General features: G+C 39.4%; 1 protein-coding gene across 3 annotated transcripts in view; it reads right to left on the reverse strand.

Annotated features, from left to right (window-relative positions):
* Positions 1-3355: 3355 nt before the first annotated feature.
* The window catches only part of Kantr (KANTR integral membrane protein), a 32198-nt gene continuing 10283 nt past the window's right edge, over positions 3356-25270 (reverse strand). For all 3 annotated transcript variants that reach the window (XM_052170999.1, XM_052170997.1, XM_052170996.1), the window contains exon 4: positions 3356-7376. In XM_052170999.1, coding sequence (XP_052026959.1) covers positions 6378-6608 — 231 coding nt within the window. In that variant the 5' untranslated portion in view covers positions 6609-7376 and the 3' untranslated portion in view covers positions 3356-6377. The remainder of the gene's footprint in view (positions 7377-25270) is intronic.

The following is a 25270-nucleotide window of genomic DNA, read 5'->3' on the forward strand; positions in this document are numbered from 1 at the left end:
CCCCCTCTGAAGAGCAGGAGTTTTTCATGAAAGTTTATTTACCAAACCAGTGTATTGCTAAATAATATTTTCTTTCATTTTGAAAACACAGGTGGGTAACATGCACACACCTAGTTGGCTATGGAAGGGATGAGGAATTCCAGGCAAGGACAGACAACAAATCTCTCCCTAAAAGTGTACATGAGCAACTTTTAGGGAAACTCAGAGCATATAATGTGCTGAGTGAATCCAGGGGAATCCATCCATGGCTGAGCCGAACTGGGGCACCAGCAGGATTGGTGTGTGGAATACAAGCTGGTTTTCTTGTAACTGTGTGGTTGGTGAGGAACGGGCTGCTCTGGTTTTCTGTTTATATTCTTCCCATGATCAGCTCTCATTCTTAAGACACTGCTATCGGTGAGTACCTTGGGGCCTGTCTACACCTACCTGTTCCATGTTGCTGCAGAACTGGAGGGAGCAGTGGGCAAGAACTTCAGCCACTTCAGTCTTCAGTCAAGACTAGAGAATGTCTTGGGAATTCCGGCTTCAGATGAACAGAGATCAGGTTGGTCCACCTCCTCTTGGGAATAGAATACTAAAGGCTGGAAAGGTGGTTCAGGATTAGAGTGGTTGCTTGCTTAGCATATATAGGCTTCTCGGTTTGGTTCCCAGAGGCACAAATGATAAATAATAGGGCTGGTGAGATGGCTTAGCAGGTAAAAGCTCTTGCCACACAAGTCTGATGACCTGTGCTCAATGCCCAGAACACATAGGAGAGAACTAATTCCTGAAAGTTGTCCTCTGACCTCCACACATACTCTTATGTATATGCGTGTCTGCACACATGCATGTGTGCATGCACACACACATCACAAATAAAAATACAAAAAATACTAAAGAATGAATGCCCCAGAAAAGTGGAGAACTAGGCCAAGGGAATACAGTCATCCCTTGGTACCGTTGAGGGTTGACACCATGACCACCTGTGGATAGTAAAAGATGGATGCTCAAGTCCTTTACATAAAATTGCATAGGATTTGCAGATCACCCATACAACTGGTCCAAAATGTGTGTGTGAGTGTGCAATGCATAAGTTATTGGCCAGAGAACCTCAGGTCTTCTTCCTCAGATGCCACCCACCTTACTATTTTTTCTGAGATGGCCTTTCAATGACCTGGAATTCCCCAACTAGGCACCCTACTATTTTTGTTAAAGACCTTGGAGCTTTGTGACACATGTCCTTTAGACCCACCCCGGGACTCTGACAATCTTGGAGGTTACCGCTTCTTCCAGGCCCATGTGTGGAAAGGAATCCTTCTTCATTTCCAATACCAGGCAAGGAATGGAAAAAATTTTCACGGAATAGAGTTGACTTTTCCATCTTGTCCTCAACTATTAGGGTCCATATCTCCTTGAGTTTGTTTAAAGTCTGACTTAAAAAGTTTAATGATTTATTTACTTTTATGTGCACTGGTGTTTACCTGCATGCATTTCTGTGTGATATGCTAGGTCCCCTGGAATTGGAGTTACAAACAGCTGTGAGCCACTTTTAGGTGATAGAAACTGAAGAGGCTGATAGAAGGTGATAGAAATTAGAGGCTGATATAGACAAACTGTGGACAGTCATGTCACGTCAGGCAAATTTGCCAATAACTACCAGATTAGCATTCTAGAGGAGACCACAACTCCTCATAACTGAATTTTCCTGTGTATCATAGTGTGCTAGCATGCTCTTGTATAAAGAATGGTGAAGGGTTAGCATAGCGAGGCATGTTGGCCTAGTGTGCTGTTTTCTTGTTAAGTATCATTGCACATAATGTGTCCTTTACCTGAATTACTTCCCTTTCCCTGATTATTTATCAACTAAAATTTATCAACTAGAATAGGATTTCATCATTTAAATATTCCATCTTTTCCAAGGAACCTCCTTGGTCTCCTAAGCAGAGCTAAGAATTCTGTAGGGATTCTTGCTTTACACTGTCCATCCATCATTGCTACCATATTGTTGATCCTGAAAGTAGGGTGTTATATCTTAATTACATCTTATCCATCTTGGTGTTGTCAGTGCAGAGCAGGATGTCTAAAGTGTAGTAGGTGGTCAGTCAAACTTTATACAGCTCTTCATCTAATTATATGATTCAACTCAGTGTGCTAATGATTTCTGAATTGATATTGGCTCAGAAAGCATGGTCTATAATGATATGCCATATGGCTGTGTATATTAGCATTTTCATAAAATCAGTGATGGCAAAAGTGTGTGTGCGTATGTGAGGAGGTGCGATGGAGGCTAAAGGTTGGTAGCTGTTAGATAACAGTATTAGTATCCAGAGCCATGAACATGCAGAAACACTGGAGCCAGCCTAGTACCGAAGTGGGTCAGGGGAAAAGCTGGGAGTAAAATGTCAAAGCCTGCAGCTACCTTGACAATAGGGGAGGGGCATCCTTTCAATCTGAAAACTGCCTTCTGTAATGTTTACTGAATGTTATTATACACTATCCTTGACACTGGAATTACATGTAGAATGGTACTGACTATAGACCAGACATTGGACACTATCCTCTCCTCTCAAGGACCACAGATAAAGTCTAACGGAACAATCTGCTTGAATTGAGAACCAAGAAACAGTTCCTCACAAGGCAAAGAGAGCCAGTACTTTGTTCACACAAAGTAACAGGAGGACATGACAATATAAGGTTAAGAGCTGGTTAAAAAAGGAGGCGGTCCACAAATTGTAGAGTCAGCCACAAAGAACACAGGGCTTTGTATGCTCCCACCAATTGTGAACTTGCTACTCCAGAAAACCTAGGAGTTGTCCTCAATTTGTCTTTCTACTTAGTACCTAAGTGAATAACAGCATTTATGCTTCCTAGCATGTCAACAAAGGCTGTTATGCTGACCGTAATTTTGAGTATTTCAATGTAGTAGAAAATTGTTAAAATATAGTACCGCCCCACCAGGCCTCTGCTCCAAGTCCTGGTGGGTCCCACTCTCCTGCCCAGCACCCACTCCTTCCAAGTATCCTGCAAATCATGACTCTTAAACTTGAATGGTTAAGCAAATATATTTAAGTATATGGAACTCCCAATTACATAATGCCAAATTACAATGATAAAGCTTTATCCCAGTATTTCTAACCTCTCTGCGCACCAGAAACACATCTGACACCATCTGGACCTGTGCGTCTCCTCCCCCCTCCACTCCCTTGTGCAGCTCCCAGGCTCCCTCTTTCTCCACTCCCCCTTCTCTTAGCTCCTCCTCCTCTCTCCCCTCCAATCACTGGCCTCTCCCTGCCTCAATGTGAATGGATAGGAAATATCTTGCATCTGTGTTTTTCATATTAAAAAATGAAGTCACACAGTCATTCACTTTATTCCACAAATATTTTATTGAATGTTCACCAAATATTATTACACACTGTCCTTGACACTGGAGTTACAGCAGTAAACAACACAGAAATCTCTGTTTTGAGGAGCTTACAGGTTATTTGGTAGAGACAAACACTAACCACAATAAATAAAGATATATCAAATAGTGATCAGTGCTTTGTAGAAGATATAACATAAAATAGGATATGATACAACATGGAGAGGAACAGAGCTATTTTATATATGTTGGTTAGGAGATATTTCTCTAGGGAAAACTTAATATAGAAAGACTTAGTTAAGTCATCAAATTATTTGGGAAGAAGGATGTCCCAGGTAGTGAAAACAGCAAATACAGAGGCCCTGCAGGTGGAAGGCCCCTAGCATGCTTGAGGATTAGGAAAAAGGCAAAGATAGCCAGAGAGGAGTGAGGCTGATAGCAATGAGATGAAAGAGGTGAAGGATCTCCCCTGTGTAGGAACATCTAGGCCATGGAGATGATTCTGGCTTGTGTACTGAGGGAACTGGGGGTCCTGGGAGAATTTTGAGCAGGCTAGGGAAACATGATCTGATTTGGATTCCACAAATAATTTCTAAGAAGAATTTTTAATTCTAATAGAATTACTGAGAATTAGTAGCAAGTGCTACAACACTAGGAAGAGAAAAATAAACAACACCTAGAACACTGGATTTTAGGAAAACAAAAAGGTGCACAGTAGAGATGATAAGTTAGTGTGCTATGCAGTTCAGATGTGAACAATATTTACAGTGCCATATACACAAAAGTGAATTCTGATTTAACAAAAATTATACTTAAATAACTAGTAGATGTAATCACAATTTGAGCGAACAACAAATGAGATAAAAAAGACTAGAAAGTAAATGAATCTTTTACAAAGAAAACACAAAAGAAAAAACTCAATGGAAAAAGCAGAAGGCAGATTAAACTAAGAGAATAAACTAAAACATATACCTGATGAAATGTCCCTAAATGAAGTACAGGGAGACAGAAAATAACAAAGAGCTGTTATGAGTTATGAAAAACAGAATTGGGAGTTACAAAACTTGAGTAGTTGCATTCTGAGGAAAAAAACCCAGAAAGACTCTAATAATTGAGAACTTTCCAGAAATTACACACACACACACACACACACACACACACACACACACACACCATGCATCTACTAAGCCATGAAACACATTTCAAAACTAGAATAAATAAAAAAAGAAACAAGTCTAAAGATGCTCGAATGAAAGCGCAGAATTCCCTGTGCACCCTACTTACTAACCAGATGAATGAAAACAAACCACAATTAGACTGACAATGTACTTTTTTAAAGGCAACAAGGCATATACACGCGTTTTAAAGGTTGAGCAAACTCTCCTAAGGATGAAGATAAAGCCTGTAACTCAGAGCAAAGATCTGGGGAGTTTAATACCGGGAGAGATGAACTAAAACAGTAGACAAACACTATATTCATAAAGAAAGAGAATAAAGCCATAAGGGGGGGGGGTTCTGAGATGCAAGAAAGTATGCATGTACAAATACTGCCTGTCTATATAAACAATACCAATAATATAGAACTATGAGATCACAAAACAACCAAGCAAGAAACAAGGAATACATTCACATACTTGAAAACAAAATCAAGTGCTTAGCAGAGGAATGACTAAAATCGGGTTTCTTAGCTTCCTGCACTCTTCAAGAAACACTGAAAATATTGTTTGAACTTTGTAAGTTCATGGTAGAATGTCAAAGATAACCAAAGAGTAGAAAAATAGAAAAAAACCTTAAAACTAAAAAAAGCAGGTGAAAAAGGAGGATAGGAAGCATACAAAAAGTAGCAGAAAATCAAAATAAGAAAGTAATGGTAGAAACTATTGCAAACAACCTAAAGGGAGTGTAAACAAAACTTGCTAAGTTTTAAAGGCAGAGGTCATTAGATAAACTTTTTTTTTTCTGAGACAGGGTCTCACTGTATAGCTTTGGCTGGCCTGGAACTCACTACTATGTTGACCAGGTTGGCCTCAAAAGCAGAGATCCACCTGCCTCGGCCTCCCAAGTACTAGGATTAAAAGCGTGCGCCACTACGCCCAGCCCAAGATTAGTTTTTTTTAAAAAAAGTCCAGCCATATGCTGTTTTCAAGAAATATAATTAAAACACAAAGGTGTAAAAAATTCTTAAAAGTAAAAAGATAGAAAGTTATATACCACCCAAACCCTAACAAGAAAAGCTTGTGCTGTTACATTAATACAAGATAACCTGGCATAATTCCTCTATCATCAGGAATAGAGAAGGATATCACACTTTTACAAGAAATATAACAATTCTTAATTTATGTTAAAAAAGGAAACTATAAGAAGAAAACAGAGAACTCCACTGTAAGAGTTAACTTTAAAAACTGTTGATCATAACAAAAGTAACCAGTTTAGGTAAATATAATTTGAATAAGATAGTTGCTAACAGACACACAGATTTCTATATTCAATAATCAGAGGACATACATTCTTATAGAGCACATAGGAAACATTAATAATTATAAATCGTGTACTAAGCAAGAGAACAAGTCTCAATAAATTTCAAGAGTTACCACATAGACCATATCATCTGAACATAATTAAGATAGATTTAAATAAAAGAACAAACTTAAAATCCCTGAAACATTTGGGAACTTAAAAACATGCTTCTGTATAATTCATGGGTCAAACAAGTAATAGTAATAGATATACTGCCACACTTGGAACTGAACAATGAAATTACTACTGTATATGATCATGTTTGAGAGTAGTATTAGCAGGAAATTTATAGATTTCAAACATATAAATTAGAAAACAAGAAAGGCTGAAAGCTAGGCCCAGTGCCTCACACCTATTGTAATTCCTGTACTTGAGAGTGTAAGGGAAAAGATCATTGTGCACTTGAGGTGAGCCTGAGCTACAGATAAGTGAGAGAAGCAAACATTAACACCAAGCAAACAGGGAAAAAAAAAAGGCAAGACTGAAAATGAATGAGCTCAACATACAATTGAAGAAATCAGAAAAAGAGCAACAGAATGAACCCAAAAAATGTAGAAGGAAGGAGGTCAAAAAAGATCAGAGCTGAAATTAAAGAAATAGAGAACAAAGACACAATCGAGAGGAGCAGCAGAGCCAGAAGTTGGTTCTTTGTGAAGACTAATAAAATAGACAAACCTCTGCTGAGATTGATCAAGAAGAAAAGGGAGAAGGCGCAAATAACCAGTATTAGCAGTGAAAAAGGAGACATTGCTACGGATTAGATAGAGCAGAGACTTTCAAAACAGGAACTTGATGTCAGTGAATTTGAAAACACAGACAAAATGGTCCAACACCTAGGAAACTATATCCAAAATTTACTCAAGCAGAAAAAAATAAATTCTTGATAGTACCACAACTACTGATGGGACTGAATCAATAGTTAAAACTCTTCTCACCAGAAGGAGAGAGAAAAAAAATAGTCCACAGTTTTCTACATAGGATGTGGATTAGATTTAGGTGAAGAGCTACTGCAGCTCAGGTAGGACTCAAGGCAGTGCAAACCCTATCAAGACCACGTTTTTCTAGTGGGGCCACCACTAGAGGGATCACTAGAGAGTGGCCCTTAGTGAAGTGGGGCACCTGACAAATCTCTCTGCAGTCCCTGCAGGTAGGTGGTCAGCACTCAGAGACTGCTCTGTAGTAAAGGTGCTAAGCAAGGCCAGTGAGGTGCTCTGCTATCTGGACAGCCTCTTCAGTAGCCAGCTTCTGTGGTCTTCTGCTCACTGAGGACAAAGGGCCTGGAGAGCAGTCGGAGGAGTCTGTGTTCCAGTTTCCAAGAAACACCAAGCACAGCCCAAGTTGTAACTGGTTGGGATGGGGCTGGGTGCTGGGGAAGCTAAGCAGCGGCTCCTGGAGGGTGTGGCTCCAGGCAGAAACCCTGAAACTCTGTCTTCATGAATATCAGATACTTCTGATGAGCCCTTTTAAGGATGTCCAAGCTAGCTGCAGGGTGATGGTTCTAATAATGGTGGATGTTCTGCAAATAAGAGCTTCATCATTATTTTGAAAGAGCTAGTAGAAAAGAGATTATGGGTTTGAAATCTACTCACATTATCATAGAAATTCCAACAATATATTTGTCAGTAAAACAAAATAAAAACTTGCATTCTTTTAGCTGTTAAACATCTTTGAACAGTTTAAGAACTGGCTTTAAGTATCTTATCACCTATTCATATAACAAAAGGTTTTTATTGGTGACGACTGTTAATAATTTGATAGACACAGTAGTAAAAGTCTCAGCTAGACTCTGTGTATACCCATTTCAAATATAAAATGTTACATAAACTATATGCCATGGAAGCACATTTCAGATTTTGCGTTTAAAAAAATTGAAAAGGGGAGCTGGAGAGATGGCTCAGCGGCTAAGAACACTGGAACCCTTGCTGCTCTTGTAGAGGACCTGGGTTTCATTCCCAGTGCCTACATGACAGCTATGGACCATCTGTAACTCCAATCCACAGGATCCAACAACTTCTTTCGGCCTGTGTTGCCTCTACATGGCATACTGCACAGACACACATGCATAAATCTTTAATTTTATTTCTCTATTTATTTATATTTTACATTCATAAGTGTTTTTGCATGTCTACATACCACACGCATGCCTGCCCTGGAGAAAGGCCAGAAGAGGGGCTTGGATGCCCTGGAACTGGAATGAGCTACCATGTGGGTACTAGGGAATGAATGAGTCGCCCGGAAGAGCAACTATGCTCGAAACCACTGAGCCATCTTTCCAGCACCCAGGAATACATTTTTTCCTTTCCTTTCCTTTCCTTTTCCTTTCCTTTCCTTTCCTTTTCCTTTCCTTTTCCTTTCCTTTCCTTTCCTTTTCCTTTCCTTTTCCTTTCCTTTCCTTTTCCTTTCCTTTCCTTTTCCTTTCCTTTCCTTTTCCTTTCCTTTTCCTTTCCTTTTCCTTTCCTTTTCCTTTTCCTTTCCTTTCCTTTTCCTTTTCCTTTTCCTTTCCCTTTCCTCTTTCCTTTCCTTTAGTCTTTCCTTTCCTTTCCTCTTTCCTTTCCTTTCCTCTTTCCTTTCCTTTCCTTTCCTCTTTCCTTTCCTCTTTCCTTTCCTCTTTCCTTTCCTTTCCTCTTTCCTTTCCTTTCCTCTTTCCTTTCCTTTCCTCTTTCCTTTCCTCTTTCCTTTCCTTTCCTTTCCTCTTTCCTTTCCTTTCCTCTTTCCTTTCCTTTCCTCTTTCCTTTCCTTTCCTCTTTCCTTTCCTTTCCTCTTTCCTTTCCTTTTCCTTTCCTTTCCTCTTTCCTTTCCTCTTTCCTTTCCTTTCCTCTTTCCTTTCCTTTCCTCTTTCCTTTCCTTTCCTCTTTCCTTTCCTTTTTCCTTTCCTTTTTCCTTTCCTTTCCTTTTTCCTTTCCTTTCCTTTTTCCTTTCCTTTCCTTTTTCCTTTCCTTTCCTTTTTCCTTTCCTTTCCTTTTTCCTTTCCTTTCCTTTCCTTTCTTTCTTTCTTTCTTTCTTTTTTTTTTTTTTGAGACAGGGTTTCTCTGTATAATCCTGGCTGTCCTGGAACTTACTCTGTAGACCAGGCTGGCCTCGAACTCAGAAATCCGCCTGCCTCTGCCTCCCAGAGTGCTGGGATTAAAGGTGTGCGCCACCACTGCCTGGCAAATAAATCTTAAAGTACAAACAAACAAACCCCTCAAAATTGCTCTATCATGAGAAAAGGCTATAAACTTAATTGGGCCAAATTATCAGACTATTAAAGACAAAACACGATTATACTAAGAAACAGAAAAGGAATTTGATTTTTTTTTTTAAAAAAAAATACCCTTTCATGGTTTAAAACAATAACAATTCTTAGTATAGAAAAATAGGTTGAAATTTGCTTAACTTGCAGAAACCTGTAGAAAGCAGATAACAAATACTGTTCTAAAGAAGGAAAACTTAAGGTTGTTTCCTTGAAAACACACAATTGAGGAATGTAACTGTAGCCTTTCTATTCAAAATTTTACTAGATGTCCTGGACATCCCATTAAAACAAGAAACATATTAAAGACATAAAAACTAAAAAGGAAGAAAACTTGGATTTACAGTTGACATGGTTGTCAGTGTAGAAAATACAAAAGAAGAGAAGACATCTTAGAGGAAATCAGGTCTTTTTGCAGAAATGGCTGATTCAAGGACTTCCTTGGGAATGTCAAGATGACACTGGAGTATCTTGTAATACTAGAAAGCAAATGTAGGTGTTTGAATAGGACATTTGTCCTTTATATAAGAGTTCCTGTGGTCTTGGTGTCTCTTTAAAGCAATGAAACCCTCACTAAGGCAGCAAGAAAGTCCTTAAAAAACCTATGAAGGAGGGGCCAAAGAGATAGTTTAGCAGTTAAGAGTGCTTACTGTTTTTACAAAGGACTCAAATCCAGATCCCAGCACCCATAACAGGTGGCTCACAACAGCCTGTGATTTCAGTTCTAGGGGACCCAGTATCCTATTCTGGCCTCCATGGACACGTCTACACCATGGTATATATGCACACAGACATACAGAAATACATATAAATGTAAATGGCCAATAAGAATGAGAACATGCCAAAGGGACACAGGAGTCAATCTAAGTTGTCAGTGGGCAAAGGTGAAACAATTTGAACATCAAACGAAAGAACAGAGTACTGGATTTATAACTCAAATTATTAAATATACATAAACTCATATGTATATAAACAAGTAACAGAATAATAAAAGACAAGACATAAATCATTACAGAAGAATTCCAAGTAACATATACATAGATACACCCTCTTTTAGGGGCTGGAGCTTAATCATTCCTCCTCTCTGTGAGAGTGGATTAGATTCCTCCAAAGAACAAAATATTAAAAGGGAAAAAACCCAGGTATGTTCCCATGCAGAAACACAGCAAATACTACCATAAGCAATAGATTATAGTTCATATCACCAGCGATGTCATGTAGATACCATGTACTTCTTGATATGTATGATGAGAAGAATATTTAAATTCTGTTGCATTCTTTCTAAAAAGAAGCTCAGCCTAATTACAACAAAAATTTCAGACAACTTATGATGGTTTGTATATGCTCGGCCCAGGGAGAGGCACTATTAGAAGGTATGGCCTTGTTGGAGTAGGTGTGGCCCTGTTGAAGTAGATGTGTCACTGTAGGGGCAGACCTTAAGACTCTCATCCTAGCTGCCTGGAAGCCAGTAGTCTCACAGCAGTCTTCAGATGAAGATGTAGAACTCTCAGCTCTGCCTGCATCATGCCTGCCTGGATGCTGCCATGCTCCCACCTTCATGATAATCAACTGAATCTCTGAACCTGTAAGCCTGTAGCCCCAGCTAAATGTTGTGTAAGAGTTGCCTTGATCATCATGCCTGTTCACAGCAGTAAAACTCTAAGACAAAACTCCAAATTGAGGAACATTCTACAGTACTTGAAATCGTTAATGTCATAAAAATAAGGACCAACAGATCAAGGTTGTCTGAGATCCCCAAACAATGTAGGATATTGCCATTGTTCTTGGTTGCGCCTCAGAGGCTGAAGTTAAGTCCCTATTATATTGAAGACACAATATGCTTTGGGCATAGGATCTGTGTGATCTGAGCCAAATCTGACCTGAAAGTCTCCTTCCTGAGGACTAGCTTCCTTTAGGACTGGAAGGTGCTGTGCAAGCTTCCAAGGGAGGAGAGCAATCAATAGTCCTACCCAGCTGTGATGTCTATGAACCACAACATTGACAGCATAACAAGATAGCCCTAAAAGTGTAATAGTGGCATTCCTTTGCTGGTGGTAGCCAATAGCTGTCTAATTGGACTTGAGACCCACTAGAGCAGGAAGGAAAGCATTCCTGATACTGGAAACCTACCAACCTTCCTGGAGCCAGTGAGGCCATGGACATGGATCTTACAGGAACACCTTCTACCTCCAGTTCACTAAAATAACAGAATTCCTAACTGCATTCTAAATCCGTATCTTTATACTTACAGATAAGTGTAGCTCTCATGTTGCATCAAGGAAATTTTCCCTTGCAACACATGGAGAGAGCATTGCAGAAAACCACAATTGGTCAAATGCAGAGAATCATGGGGTACCTGGTCCCAACAGATACACCTACAACAAAACTCATGCACCTAGGGCTCAAAGAACATTATGGCAGAGAGATTCTAAGAGCCAAAGAACCAGGAAATCTGCTGTGAGACTGTCTTCTAGAACTCAGGTTGAGGCTTCACCCATGAAGTCTCATCAACATGGCTGCCTAAACAAGACCTGAACAAGTGTAACACCAATAGGCATGTTAACATAGAAGGGGGAAACCATACAGGGCCCCACCCTAAATAACTAACTAACACTACTGCTGAGAGCAGAAGAATATAGTCTTCCCCAAGGATGAGCCCACAATTGGTTATCCAATAGCAATTAGTCAGCCCTGAAATTATACACATACTAATAACACTAAATAGACTGAGCAAATTGTATTCATGTACATATACATACATGTATGCATACACATATCTATATAGATAACAATCACAAGGAAAAGGAGGCCATAACTTGAGATGAAGCAATGGTAGAAGAAACACAGGAAGGGCTAGAAGGAGAAAGAGAAGGGGAGAATGATTTAATTACATTTTAATTTCAAAAAATAAAAATCACTGGAAGCACAAAGGGGACCAACAGAAGAATTGGCTTAGGCCGGAGACCACTATGAAGATACGACAACCAAATACAAGGTAGTATTTTGAACTGAACAATAGTAAGAAAACTGACAAAATTCTTGGAAAGGTAGGATATCTAGTTAACAGGAATATATTGATGTTGCTTTCTTACTTTTGAAAAATGCAAAATAGGAATTTCCTGTAGGACTCAATCCTTACTAACTTTACTTTTTGTACAACTTACAAAGTATAGACATAGTGGCACATAGCTGTAAATTCCAGTACTTGGGAGTTGAAGCAAGAGGATCATAGTTTGAGGTCAGCTTGGGCCATATAGCAAATTGTAGGTCAACCTAGATTATAGATCAACAGCAGCAGCCACAGCAATAATGGTTTATAAAGTGAATGATTATACTATCAACAAAATTCTATTTCATTTTTATATATCAAGAAAATGGATAAAAACATACTAAGTGAAGGTATCTCTTGTATTGGAGGAAGAGCTAGGTGGTAGAACATGCGTGAGGCTTTGAATTTAATACCTAATACCATGACAAAAAAAATTTCACTTATTACAGCACGCAAATCTACAAAATATGAAGGGGTATATCTAATATAATATGGTTTTGGGCCCCCTAGAGCTACATAGTGAGACCTTCCTGCAAATAAAAATAAAAATAAAGCAAGCAGAATATATGGGCAAAAAGGTAGAAACATTTCGTTTTGTTAAATACCAACATTTACCAGGAAACTGAAATAATTTAGGGAGTGTGATAGTGGCTCGGGAACAAAAGGTTAGACAACAGCAAAGATAGTCTATAATCAGACTTATCAAACTGTGGCCAATATTGACTATTAACTTAACTAAATTAATTAATGCCTAGTCTAGAACATTAGTGAGGTGCATCTCTTGGCTGTGGTTGTGAAGGTGATTCTAGAGATGTTTAAGTGAGAAAGATAGACCGACCCTGAATGAGTGGCACAGCCTGCAGGCTGAGGTCCAGACTAATTCAAATGCAAAAGAGAGCAGAAAGTTGGCATTCCTTTTCCTTTCTGTTTCCGGATCCACTGAAATAGGAGTCAACAGCCTCCAGCCACCCTGAACCTGTGAGCTAAAACAAACCTTTAATCCCGTACATTGCTTATTGTCAGGCATTTGTACATGGTAAGGAGAAAAGTAACTAATTCGGGAGCTCTGATGAATGACAGAGGTGGCATTAGGTTATCCACGTGGAAAATAATGAAACTAGCTCCCTCCCTTATAGCACACAAAAAACAATTCCAGTTGGAATAAAGACTTAAATACAAAAGGTAAACTTTTGTTAGGAAAAAAATATGTAATATGTTCATGGGCCAAAGAACTCTAGAAAACTGCTGCTTACAATAGAGAAAAGATCCATTCATTCAACTCCTTAAGAAAAGATGTTCTGGGGCTTCAGGTAGAGTACTTGCTAGCACTGGTAAGGTTATAACACTCTGGCTTCACTCCCTGGCATTATAGGAAAAAAAATCTACTAATAAAAAGATACAATAAAGTAACAAATGGAGAGTATGATATCTAGTATTATCAACTTGGCACAAGCTAGAGTTATTTGAGACATGGGATCCTCAATTGAGAAAATATCTCCACAAGATCAGGCTACATGCATGCCTGTAGGGCATTTTCTTAATTAGAGACTGATTCAAGAGGGGTCTGCCCCTTGTGGGCAATGCCATCCCTGGGCCAGTAGTCCCGAGTTCTGTAAGTAAGCAGGCTGAGCAAGCCATGGAGAAGAAATCAGAAAGCAGCACCCCTCCGTGGCCTCTGCATCAGCCCTGGTCTCCAGGTTCCTTCACTGATGGAAGCAGAAAGCGTATGCCAAATGATGTGAAAATGTAGGCCAAATAAACCCTTTCCTCCCCAACTTGCTTTTGGTCACGGTGTTTCATCATAACAATACTAACCCTAACTAAGACAGAAAAGATTTGATGCCATAACTGGCAAATTATGACAGTCCAAAACAAAAGAATTTACACTATATTGACAAAAGAGACAGGATTATAAGAACAATAGAATCTTTTATATGTTGAAAAGAGCCTAAGTTGTATCATAGTTTAAAATACGGTTTGACAGAACAGTATCAGGTAGCACTTTTATATACCCTATTAACCAGCAACCCCATCCTTAGATTTAATACACCTTAGAACAAGAGCTGTGTATGGAAAGCAGAGACACACAAAAGAACATTTAAGCAGTGCTGTTGTTCAGAGCAAAAGGCTGGAAGGGACCCAATGTCTACCAGCAGAAATATGGATTGTTTGTTTTATGATCACTTGAAGTGTTACACATCATTGATAGTGAACTACCACATGCAGCAAAAGATGTGAATCTCAGGGATACAGTTAACAGCAAAAACCATACACAATAGTGTTCTGTAGTAATTTCATCTGAATTGAAAAATTCTCTGGAAGGGAGAAAGAAGGCGGGCATATGAAACTCAAAAAGTGAAACAGATTTCCAAGGCCCAGCAAGTTCAGCAGACCTCTTCCCAAGTTTATAAAAGCAGTAGGAAATTAATGGGGAGTGGAGAGTCCTGGTAGTAGCTTCATATAGGGCAGGCAAAGAACTCCGGGGATGTACCTTTTGTGAGTTATCATCCATGCTGGGGTGGGCATTTCAGCAATGCAGCTGACTTTCAATCATCCATGCTCCTAAAAGTAACTCCAACAAACTCATTGGTTCATATGATGGTTAATACCGACTGTCAACTTGACAGGATCTAGAATACTGAAGATCAAACCTTTGGGGATGTCTATGAGAGATTATCTAGATTAGGATAACAGGTGGAAAGCCTCACCCAAACTGGATGGTGCCATTTCTATACCCTGGGCTCCTAGACTGAGAAAGGAGACAGTAAGCTCAGTGCACTTATCCATCATTGCTTCTGAGTGTGATCACAATGTGGAAAACTGCCTCAAGCTTTTGCTGCTCTGACCTTCCCATCACCATGGACTGTATCCTCCAACTGTGAGTCAAAACAAACCTTTTTGACTATCAAAGAGAGGACAGAATGACTGTAAGAGCCAGAGGTCAGGGAGCATCAGGCCAAACAATATCTTCTGGATACCAACAGACTGCTGTTCTATAAACTCACAAGATCAAGCCAGTCAGCACTCCAGTATGGAAAAAGAAAGGCTCGAGAGCCTCCATATCTAATAGAGGAGCTATTGACAGTTGATGGCGTCAGAAAGAAAGAGAATTCATTTCCTGGTATGGCCTCTGGTAGGTTGACCATATTCTGGTGGGTGGCCATGAGTATATGGGCAACATAAATTAGAATCAGTGAGATATTAAAGAGGACATGAAGTTGGATACAGTTGAGGATGGCAATGGTGAAAGTTAGGAGGAGTGGGGTTGTACACACCTCCCCCCTTCTCCTCCCTCTTGTATGTGAGTACACCCTGCAGATACACCAGAAGAGGACATTGGATCCCATTACAGATGGTTGTGAGCCACCATGTGGTTGCTGGGATTTGAACTCAGGCCCTCTGAAAGAGCAGTCAGTGCTCTTAACCACTGAGCCATCTCTAAAGCCCTGAGTATACCTATTAATCCCTGCATACACGAGGCAGTGGCAGGTAGGTCTGTATGAGTTCTGCACCAGTCAAGGCTCCATAATGACATCTTCTTTAAAAAAAAAAAAACAAACAAAACCATAGAATCAATCCCCCAAAACCCTTATATGTATGTGTGTGTGTGTGTGTGTGTGTGTGAAATACTAAACAAATTAATAAAAATCCTATATTCCACAAAACAAGCATCTCTATAGGTTGCTTTTGTTGAAGCAATGTCATAAATAACAGAAGTGGGACCAGTTCTTATTCTGAGCTAGCTGCAGAACTTGATAGAGTCATTCACACGCTGCTGGTTTTGAAGGCGTGAAAGACGGAGGATTGAAGGAGGTCACAAACTCTTGTACTGTGGCCTGACGCCAGACAATGCATGACAAGGCTGGAGTCCCTGAAAGGTGTAGGAAGCCACTGTGTGCAACTGTGAGGGTAAAGCCATGGGAGGTCTGCAGGCAGTGATAAGTCACTCTAAGTGGTTATATGAACTGCTAGAAGCAGGGAGGGAGGGGTGGGGATGCTCAAGGCCTTTGAGCCCAGATAGTTTTATCACAAGCTCCAGCTGCTTGACATAAACTGCAGGAGTTTGTTTTCTATACTATTTTTTTTTAAACTTTGGTCCTATTATAATCCCCATGCTTTTCTTTTAGAACAGAAGTGTTTATTCTGTGCCATTATGTACAAGAAATATGTAACTTAGCTTTTACTTTATAGGAACTCACATTCCATCTAAGAGATTGCCTTCAACCTGACATGAGAATATGAACTTTGAACTTTTTTGAGACACGGTCTCTCTGTGTAGTCCTGGCTGTCCTGGAACTCACTCTATAGACCAGGCTGGCCTAGAGCTCGCAGAGATCTGGCAGCCTCTGCTGCCACCACCTGGCTTGACTTTGAAAATTCTAACACTGTTGAAACTGTTAAAGACTGTAAGGACTTTGAATACATACACTGCATTGTGAGATATCCACAACATTTTAGGGACAAGAGGTGGAAACTTATAGTCTGAAAGTGATATGTTTGGGTGCCAAGTTGACAAGGGATGGAGTTGTGATGATTAATATGAGATTAATCCCATCAACCTGACAGGATCTCAAGTCATTGAACAGACAAGTCTGGGCAGATCTGCTCAGGATTATCTAGAATCTAGATTCCAGATTAAGATACGAGAAGACTCACCCTAAATGTGAGTGGAACCATGGTACAGGGCTAGGTCCTGAACTAAATAAATCCAAGCTCTTCCTGCTAGGACTTCCTCTCCATGATTATGTTAGTTTTCTGTCAACTTGTTTTAAGCTAGAGATCAGAGAAGAGGGAATCTCAATTGAGAAAATGCCTCTTTGTTTTGGATACCAAAACTGAACTGATTCCAGTGAAGTCCAGTTCTGGGCATCTAGTCATAGTCCTAGACTCTAGGTCAGTACCTGATGACAGTCTCAAGGCCCATCCTGGCACCAGATTCCTCAAGGCTTCAGGCTACAGGTTCCTGATGGGTTCAGAATCAAGCCCATACCAGAAGGACTTAAGTGGCCACAGGCTCCATAATGGCCAAAGTACCAAACCTGTCTAAATACTAGGTCACATACTTAGATTTACATCATAGCCAAATATGCCCCAGTGACCTTGGGCTCCCAAACTTCAGGTGCACTCTAGCACCAGGCCAGCCTTTGTAGCCTATGACCCGCCTCAGTCCACGGTCAGCCCTGGTTACCAAGCTGATACTAAAGACACATGCTCTAGGCTTACCTAGTGACAGGCTGGCCCCTATATCTCTACATTCCATAAGACCACAGTCTAGGCTATTCTAGCAGAATGAGTGAGGGCCCAGGTATATCCCAGCAGACCTTAATGCTGGGCTGAAACTCATGGATCCAGGCCCCAAACTTCAGATTCTAAGACTTCTCTAGCATAGATAGGACCCATGCTAACCCAAGTAGGTAGTGATGCCTGGCCAATCCCTGTAGATGAAGGCTTTAGCTCTTATCTAATAGATTCAGAATCTAGATCCCTAGCTCCATGGAATCAGATAGAGACTGTCCCAGTGCTAGGCCAGACCTAACTGACTTAGGATTTAGGTATAAGCCAACAGATCAGACACCATCCCAAATCCTGGTTAGCTTCTACAGACTCAAGTTCAAGGTTCATCCCAGTACCTAGTGGACCCTCTAACCTAGACCTGAAGCTACATCTTGAAGATACCCATGGACATAAGCTCTAGGCTCATTGTTTCATACTCAATCTATAGGTTAATGCTATTGCAGGCAAGGTTCTAGGCCTAATAACAGGGACCCAAGCATGAGGTCCACCTTGTAATCCAGGTATATGAACCAACTTTGTCACACAGAGCCTGTCCACAGAACATACTGACCAGTGAAGGACTGTCATAGAATAAAAACACTTTGGAAAGATGGAAATAATATTCCACTTCTTCAAATGTAAAGACATAAAAGCACAGCCACAGGTACTATCTGAGAAACACAGTGGTAAAGGAGCCAAGAAAAGCACCAGCAACCAACCAACTGTAAAGAAGAGATTTATGACTTCCTAAAAAGGTTCAGCATAATTGTTATAAAGTTCATTGAGAGCTAATAAAAACACGGGGGAGGGGGGAAATCAGTGTTAGCAAGATAATACTAATGACTAAAAGGAAAAATAACAAAGATACTGAATTTATTTTTTTTAAAATCAAACAAAAATTCTGAAGTGGAAAAAATGCCATTATCAAGGTGAAAATGCAATATAGAGCATCAATAGAATCAAAAAGAAGAAATGATCTGTGAATTCAAAGGCACCCTATTGGAGGAAAATATATAGTTTGAGCAGAATAAAAAAATGAAAATGAAGAAGTTTATGGGTTGACATCAAAAGAGCATGAGTATTCAACAGAGAAGAGATAGACAACGGGACAAAGAGCTTAAAGAAAGAATAGAGAATGATTTGACTTTTAGAAAAGATAAAACTTTCCAAGTATGGGGAGGTCAAATAGATTCAATCAGATTTAATGTAAAAAGGACACAGTCAAACTGCCAAAAGCCAAAAACAAAGAATTCTGAAAGTGGCAAGGAGAAGCAAGTAATACATGGAGAGTTGCAGCAAGCATGGCATCAGATTCCTCAGCGGAGATCCTAGAGGCCAGTTAAGAGATGATCTATTCAACCTGCTAAACAAAACACACAAAACAAAACCTTCCCAATCAAGAGCACTGTCCCTAGAAAAGCTATTCTTCACAAATGAAAAGAAATAAGACTTACCACACAAAGAAAGCCATCTTTCTTTTTTTGTTTGTTTTTGTTTTTGTTTTTTTTAATGCTAAATGGGGCTGGAGAGATGTGGCTCAGTGGTTAGGACCTCTGACTGCTCTTCCAGAGGTCCTGAGTTCAATACCTAGCAACCTCATGGTGGCTCACAACCATCTGTAATGGGATCTGACATCGTCTTCTGGAGTGTCTGAAGACAGCGACAGTTTACTCAAATACATAAAATTTGTAGTTATTTTTAAAAAATGCTAAAGAAAGTTCTTTTAAGCTTATACCTTTACTATGAATATTAAGAAACAAAATAGTGGGGCTGGAGAGATGGCTCAACAGTTAAAAACACTGACTGCTCTTCTGAAGGTCCTGAGTTCAAATCCCAGCAACCACATGGTGGCTCACAACCATCCATAATGAGATCTGACACCCTCTTCTGGAGTATCTGAAGACAGCTACAGTGTACCTACATATAATAATAATTAAATCTTTAAAAAAAAAGAAACAAAATAGTAAAAAATAACAGTGCAACAATTTAACATACAATACAAACATGTATGTTGTGACATTAAAATCCTAAGATGTCATAAGAAATAAAAGGATAGTTACTTGATTCAATCAAAGTTGCTATCAACTTGAAATCACCTCTTATAGTTAACCTGATTTTAAGTAGATTAAAAAGTCTTCAATAAAAAGGTTAAATGGAAGCTGGAGGTAGTGGTGCATGGATTTAATTTCAGCAGGTGGATCTCTGAGTTCCAAGCCAGCCTGATCTACAGATAGCCATTATTGGCTATCTTAGACCATAAAATAGTTCTGAGCAAGGTGTGGTATTGCCTTTAATCCTAGCACTCAAAAATGCGAGATTATTGATTAAGAGCATGAGTTTGAGCCCAAGGACAGTCAAAACTGTATAGAGACCCTATAAAAGAAATTTAAAAAGAAAGAAACCTTCCTTTTCTTTAGTCACTTATTTCAGTAATTCTAGATATTAAAGAAGTTAAAAATGACTACAACCACATTTCAAAGTCAAAGATAATATTATTTTCATATTTCTAAGGGGAAAATTATGAATGGTCACCAATGAACAAGTACCTCACTCAAATATTCACTGTTTCTAGTATTTCATTATTCATAATGGCAGTTATGAATCTTCCTTGTATTTTAAAGGTCAAACACATTCTACAGCTCTGATTTAAACAGTATAATATAGTTATCCTATTATGCCTAAATTATTAAACCCACCATACTACAAGTACTAAAAGTACTCATTTAAGATTCAATATTCTTTGTATGTAATGTTGATTAAAATGTACCACTCTCCATTAGAAAATGATTAAGTGTCTTGTAATAGAAATAAAACATAGGTCAGTATGGGTAAAAAGCAGACATGGACTTGTATAGCACATGTTTCTAAATAGAGAAGGTACATCTCAAAGGTAAATGCATTAAAAGGAAGTCTGGAGGGCCGGAGAGATGGCTAACTGGTTAAGACTTCACTATTCTTCCAGAGGAACAGTTTAGTTCCTAGCATCCACACTGTGGTTCACAACCGTCTGTAACTCCTGCTCCAGGAGAGCTAATGCTTCTGATACCTGTGGGCTCTCGCACAAATGTGGTGCACATACATACACTCAGGCACAAATCCATACTCATGAAATTATATAAATATGTTTAAAAGTTTGGTAAATCATTACAAACTTGTGAAGGAAAATCTAGATCTGTTGGTATTTTGAACACTGACATATTACTGTGAGTTTTATTTTACTTACTTTCCTTGTGTCAAAGCCATGGCACAGTCTCTGTATTTGTGCTTGCCTTAATTTCTACGAGATTTCCTTTGCCTATTGGATGTTCTGCTTTCTTTCTTTAAAAGGTAAAATCAATTTCTTGATTTCGTAGATTTTGGTTTGCATAGAATGCCTTTCTTCTTCTTTAAGGGATTAAAAGACCCCCCCCCCCAGTTTCTCAAATAACACCAAATATTTGTTTCCCCCTTAAGGAAATTCTTTTATAATAAATTAAACCAAGAAACAGAAGGTAATAATGAGGTTGTATGGTTCAGAGTTCTCTATCACAATGAATTAAATAGAATTTAGTGCTAGTCTTGAGAATACTTGTTTCTTGAAAAGTATTAAGTTTTAGCAAAATAATCTTTATAGTTTATATTTTCCCCACTACACTAACTGTTAGGTTTTGGTCACTTAAATACTTTTATTTCTATTGGCTGAAAGTTGACATTTGAGAAATCTAAGGGTTTACTTTGTTTCCCCTATTAGATAGTAAACCACATCACTGTTTACTTCAGCAACAGATGTGCTGGTGGAGAGGCAGTGGGAGGGTAGAGCTGAAGGATGTAGAAGGTAATTGTTAAATTATTGTCTCTGTGTGCATGTGTACCCGTGTGTGTGTGTGTGTGTGTGTGTGTGTGTGTGTGTGTGTGTGTGTATGCGTGCATGTGTGCATGCATGTGTGTATGTACATGTACACACATCATGGTATTCACATGGAGATCAGAGGACAACTTTCTTGGGTTGCTTTCTCCTTCCACCTTTATGTAGGTTCTAGGAATCAAACAAACTCAGTCACCCGCTGCAATTGCCTTTAGCCACTTAGCTATCTTGCTGGGCCTTTTATTTATTTATTTTTATTTTTATTTTTTATTTTTGGTAGAAGATAATTTCAAGGATCTATATGTGGACCATTTTGCAGTGCTCTGGTTAGAACCTGGAGCTTTATGACTGCCCAGCAAGTCATAAGTCTATCACTTTACCAGTGAACTGCATCCCTAGTCTTAAAAATATTAATGTTAGAAGCCTCGTACTTGAAAGAAGCCTCAAGGGACGGGAGAGATGGCTCAGAGGTTGAGAGCACTGACTGCTTTTCCAGAGGTCCTGAGTTCAAATCCCAGCAACCACACGGTGGCTTACAACCATCTGTCATGAGATCTGATGCCCTCTTCTGGAGTGTCTGAAGACAGAGACAGTGTACTTACATATAATAAATAAATAAATCTTAAAAAAAAAAAGAACGAAGCCTCAATAATCAGTAGTTTAATGAGATGCTCAACGCAAACCTGGAAAGCACAGAAATGAATTTGCATTTGTTTCATATGAATAACTTGAAGATTACATGGATTTTCTGAAGCAAACTGGTTTGTGTGTGTGTGTGTGTGTGTGTGTGTGATTTTTCTTATTCTGGAGAAAGTCCCCTTTGCCCCTCTCTCCCTTCTCTGACAGCATTTTGCTATGTAGTGCAGGTTCTTCTTGCTGTCTTCCTGCTGCACCATAGCAGCTTTTGATACACACTGAAATATATCGTTTCAAGTTGCAATTTTAATTGTTAACACATAGAGTAATCTCTGAAAATTTAACTTAAAACATAGTTACAAAGGAATAAGGTATAGTATTAGATAAGTAGATAGGATATATTTAACACAAAAAGAGAAATTGGCTGCACAGTGGTGGTGCATATCTTTAATTCCAGCACTCATGAGGCAGAGGTAGATGGATTTCTGTAAGTTCCAGGTCAGCCTGGTCTACAAAGAGAGTCCCAGACAACTGGGGCTGTTCAGGCAGGGCTATTGCACAGAGAAATCCTGTCTCAAAAGCAAACAAACAAACCTCAAAAACGAGAGACAGACAGACAAAGAGAGAGAGACAGACAGAGAGAAATACTAAGGACAAAAGACACATATAAGACAAATAGCTGTCTATATTAGCTATTTTCCTTGGTAACTTAAAGAAGAAAAGGCTTATTCTGGCTCACAGTTCAAGGGTATAGTTCATAGGTCATCATGGTGGGGAAAGGCACGGCACTAAGAGAAGGGTGAAGCAGCTGTTTATATTATAGCCACAATTAGGAAGCAGACAGTAGTGAATGCTGTACTAAGTTTATGTTCTCTTTTACATTCAGTCCTGGACCTGAGTGCATCATGGGATGGTACTGCCCATCTTCAGGGTGGGTCCTCCCACCTCAGTTCACCCAATCCAGACGACCCCTCACAGGCATGCCCAGAGGCTCGTCTCCTAGGTGATCCTAGATCCTGTCAAGTTGACAACTGGTATTACCATTACACAATTCTAAGTTGCCAAGTCATTGTAAAGTAAAAAAACAAAACCAAACAAACAAACCATGGTTCTAAAATTAAAACCACATGAAGCCATTATGAGAAAACTGTGTATCTATCTTTAAAGAAATGTAAAAAATACAAGTGGCAAATTAAAAAAAAAACTTGAAAAAATTTTTAAAAGTTACATTTAGTGTGTGTTTGCATGTGTGCATGCTATCTCACACATGTGGAGGTCAGATGACAACTTGGGTTCACTTCCACCCGCCACATCCTTCCACCCTGTGACGCTGGCACCACCTGGAGTCACTGGCAAAGATATTCAGACTGGGAGACAAAGCAAGAAAGTCAATTTGTCAAGCAAATGGAAGCTGAAAAAAAAAAGCTGGGATAGCTATTTTAACTTAGATAAAATAGACTTCAAATCAAATTCAGGTATAAGTGATAAAGAAGGTCATTAATAAAGGAAACAATGGAGGCTGGAAAGATGGTTCAGTGGTTAAGAGCACTGACTGCTCTTCCAGAGGTCCACATGGTGGCTCACAACCATCTGTAATGGGATCTGATGCCCTCTTCTGGTGTGCACGAAGAGAGCGACAGTGTACTCATAACATAAATAAATAAATAAATAAATCTTTAAAAAAAAATAAAGGAAAAAAAATCCAACCATAGAATTGTCTTACTGTTCTTTTGTTGTGAAGAGACACCATGACTACCACAACTCTTATAAAGAAAGCATTTAATTGGGAGCTGGCTTACAGGTTTAGTCCATTAGCATCATGGTGGGAACAGCAGCCAAGAATTTTACATCTTCATTTACAGTCAGCAGGCACAGAGGTAGACTCTGCCTGTTGTGGGCTTTTGAAACCTCAAAGCCTCTAACAAGGCATACGTCCTACTTCTTCCCAAACACTTCTACTAATGAGGGACAAAGCATTTAAAAATATGAGCCTACGGATGCCACTCTCATTCAAACCACTACAAAGATACAATAATGGTAAATGTATACAAATATAGAATGTTTGGTTTTTTTTCAATTTTATAAAACAAACACTAATGGCATAAAGGTCAGATGGTCGTGATGCAAAAACAGGTGACGCCAATACTCACTTTCATCTTTACCTAAGTCATCCAAACAAACAAAAATCCACCAAGAAACTTCAGATCTAAATTAACTGTCCATCAAATGGATGTAAGAACAAAAGGTCTATTCCATAGATGCAGAATACACATCCTTCTTAGGAACCGTCTTTGCACTAAAATACCTTTTAAGACACAAAGCAAGGCTGAACAAATATAAAAGAATCACAATAACTTCTTCCCCCCCCCCCCCCCCCCCCCCCCGACAGGGTTTCTCTGTATAGCCCTGGCTATCCTGAAACTCACTCTGTAGGCCAGGCTGGGAACTCAGAAATGCGCCTGCCTCTGCTGGGATTAAAGGTGTTCGCCACCACCGCACACAGTAACTTCTTAAAAGAATTTTTTGGGAGGGTTATAGAGATGGTTCAGCAGTAAGAATAGTTGCTGCTCTTGCAAAGGATTTGGGTTTAGTTTCCAAGCACCTACAAACTGGTTCACAACCACTTTTAAACTCCAGTTCCAGGGGATCTAAAGCCCTTCTCTGGCCTCCTTGGGAATCAGGCATATATGTGGTGCACATACACACAGGTCAGCATTCACATATGCACATAATTCTTTTTAAAAAAACTTTTATTTATAAAATTTTATTTTAGGGGTTGGAAAGATAGCTTAGTAGCTAAGAGCAGGTACCACATGAGCATGGGGGATGATGGTGTATGCCTTTGATCCCAGCAGTAAGGAGGCAGAGGCATGTAGGTCTGTAAGCTCATTTCAGGCCAGCAAGGGATACACAGCAAGACCCTGTGTCAAACAAACAAAGAACCCAGGTTACTGTTCCCACAGAGGACTTTAGTCCCTTCCCAGACACCACAATATAAGGCTCACAACCATATGTGACCTTAGCTCCTTGGGCTTTGATGTTGCTGGACTGTAGCATGAACAAAGCCATACAGATGCACACCTGTAACTTACCAGAACTCTTGGGGTATGGAAAAAACTCTAAGAGGGAAGTTTATAGCTATGAGTGCTATAAATTAGAGAGACATCAAGTATATTATTTAAAGATTCATCTCAGGGTCTTAGCAAAACAAGAAGAAGCCAAACTCCAAAACTATAGACAGAACGAAATGATAGAGATCAGGGTAGGCAGGGCTACGGGTTGGCTGAGTAGTTAAGGCCTCTGTTGCTCTTGCAGAGAACCCAAGTTTGGTTCCCAGAACTCATGCAGGATGGCTCACAGCCATCTGCAACTCCA

The sequence above is a fragment of the Apodemus sylvaticus genome, chromosome X (genome assembly GCF_947179515.1).
Source record: "Apodemus sylvaticus chromosome X, mApoSyl1.1, whole genome shotgun sequence".
Taxonomy (NCBI): domain Eukaryota; kingdom Metazoa; phylum Chordata; class Mammalia; order Rodentia; family Muridae; genus Apodemus; species Apodemus sylvaticus.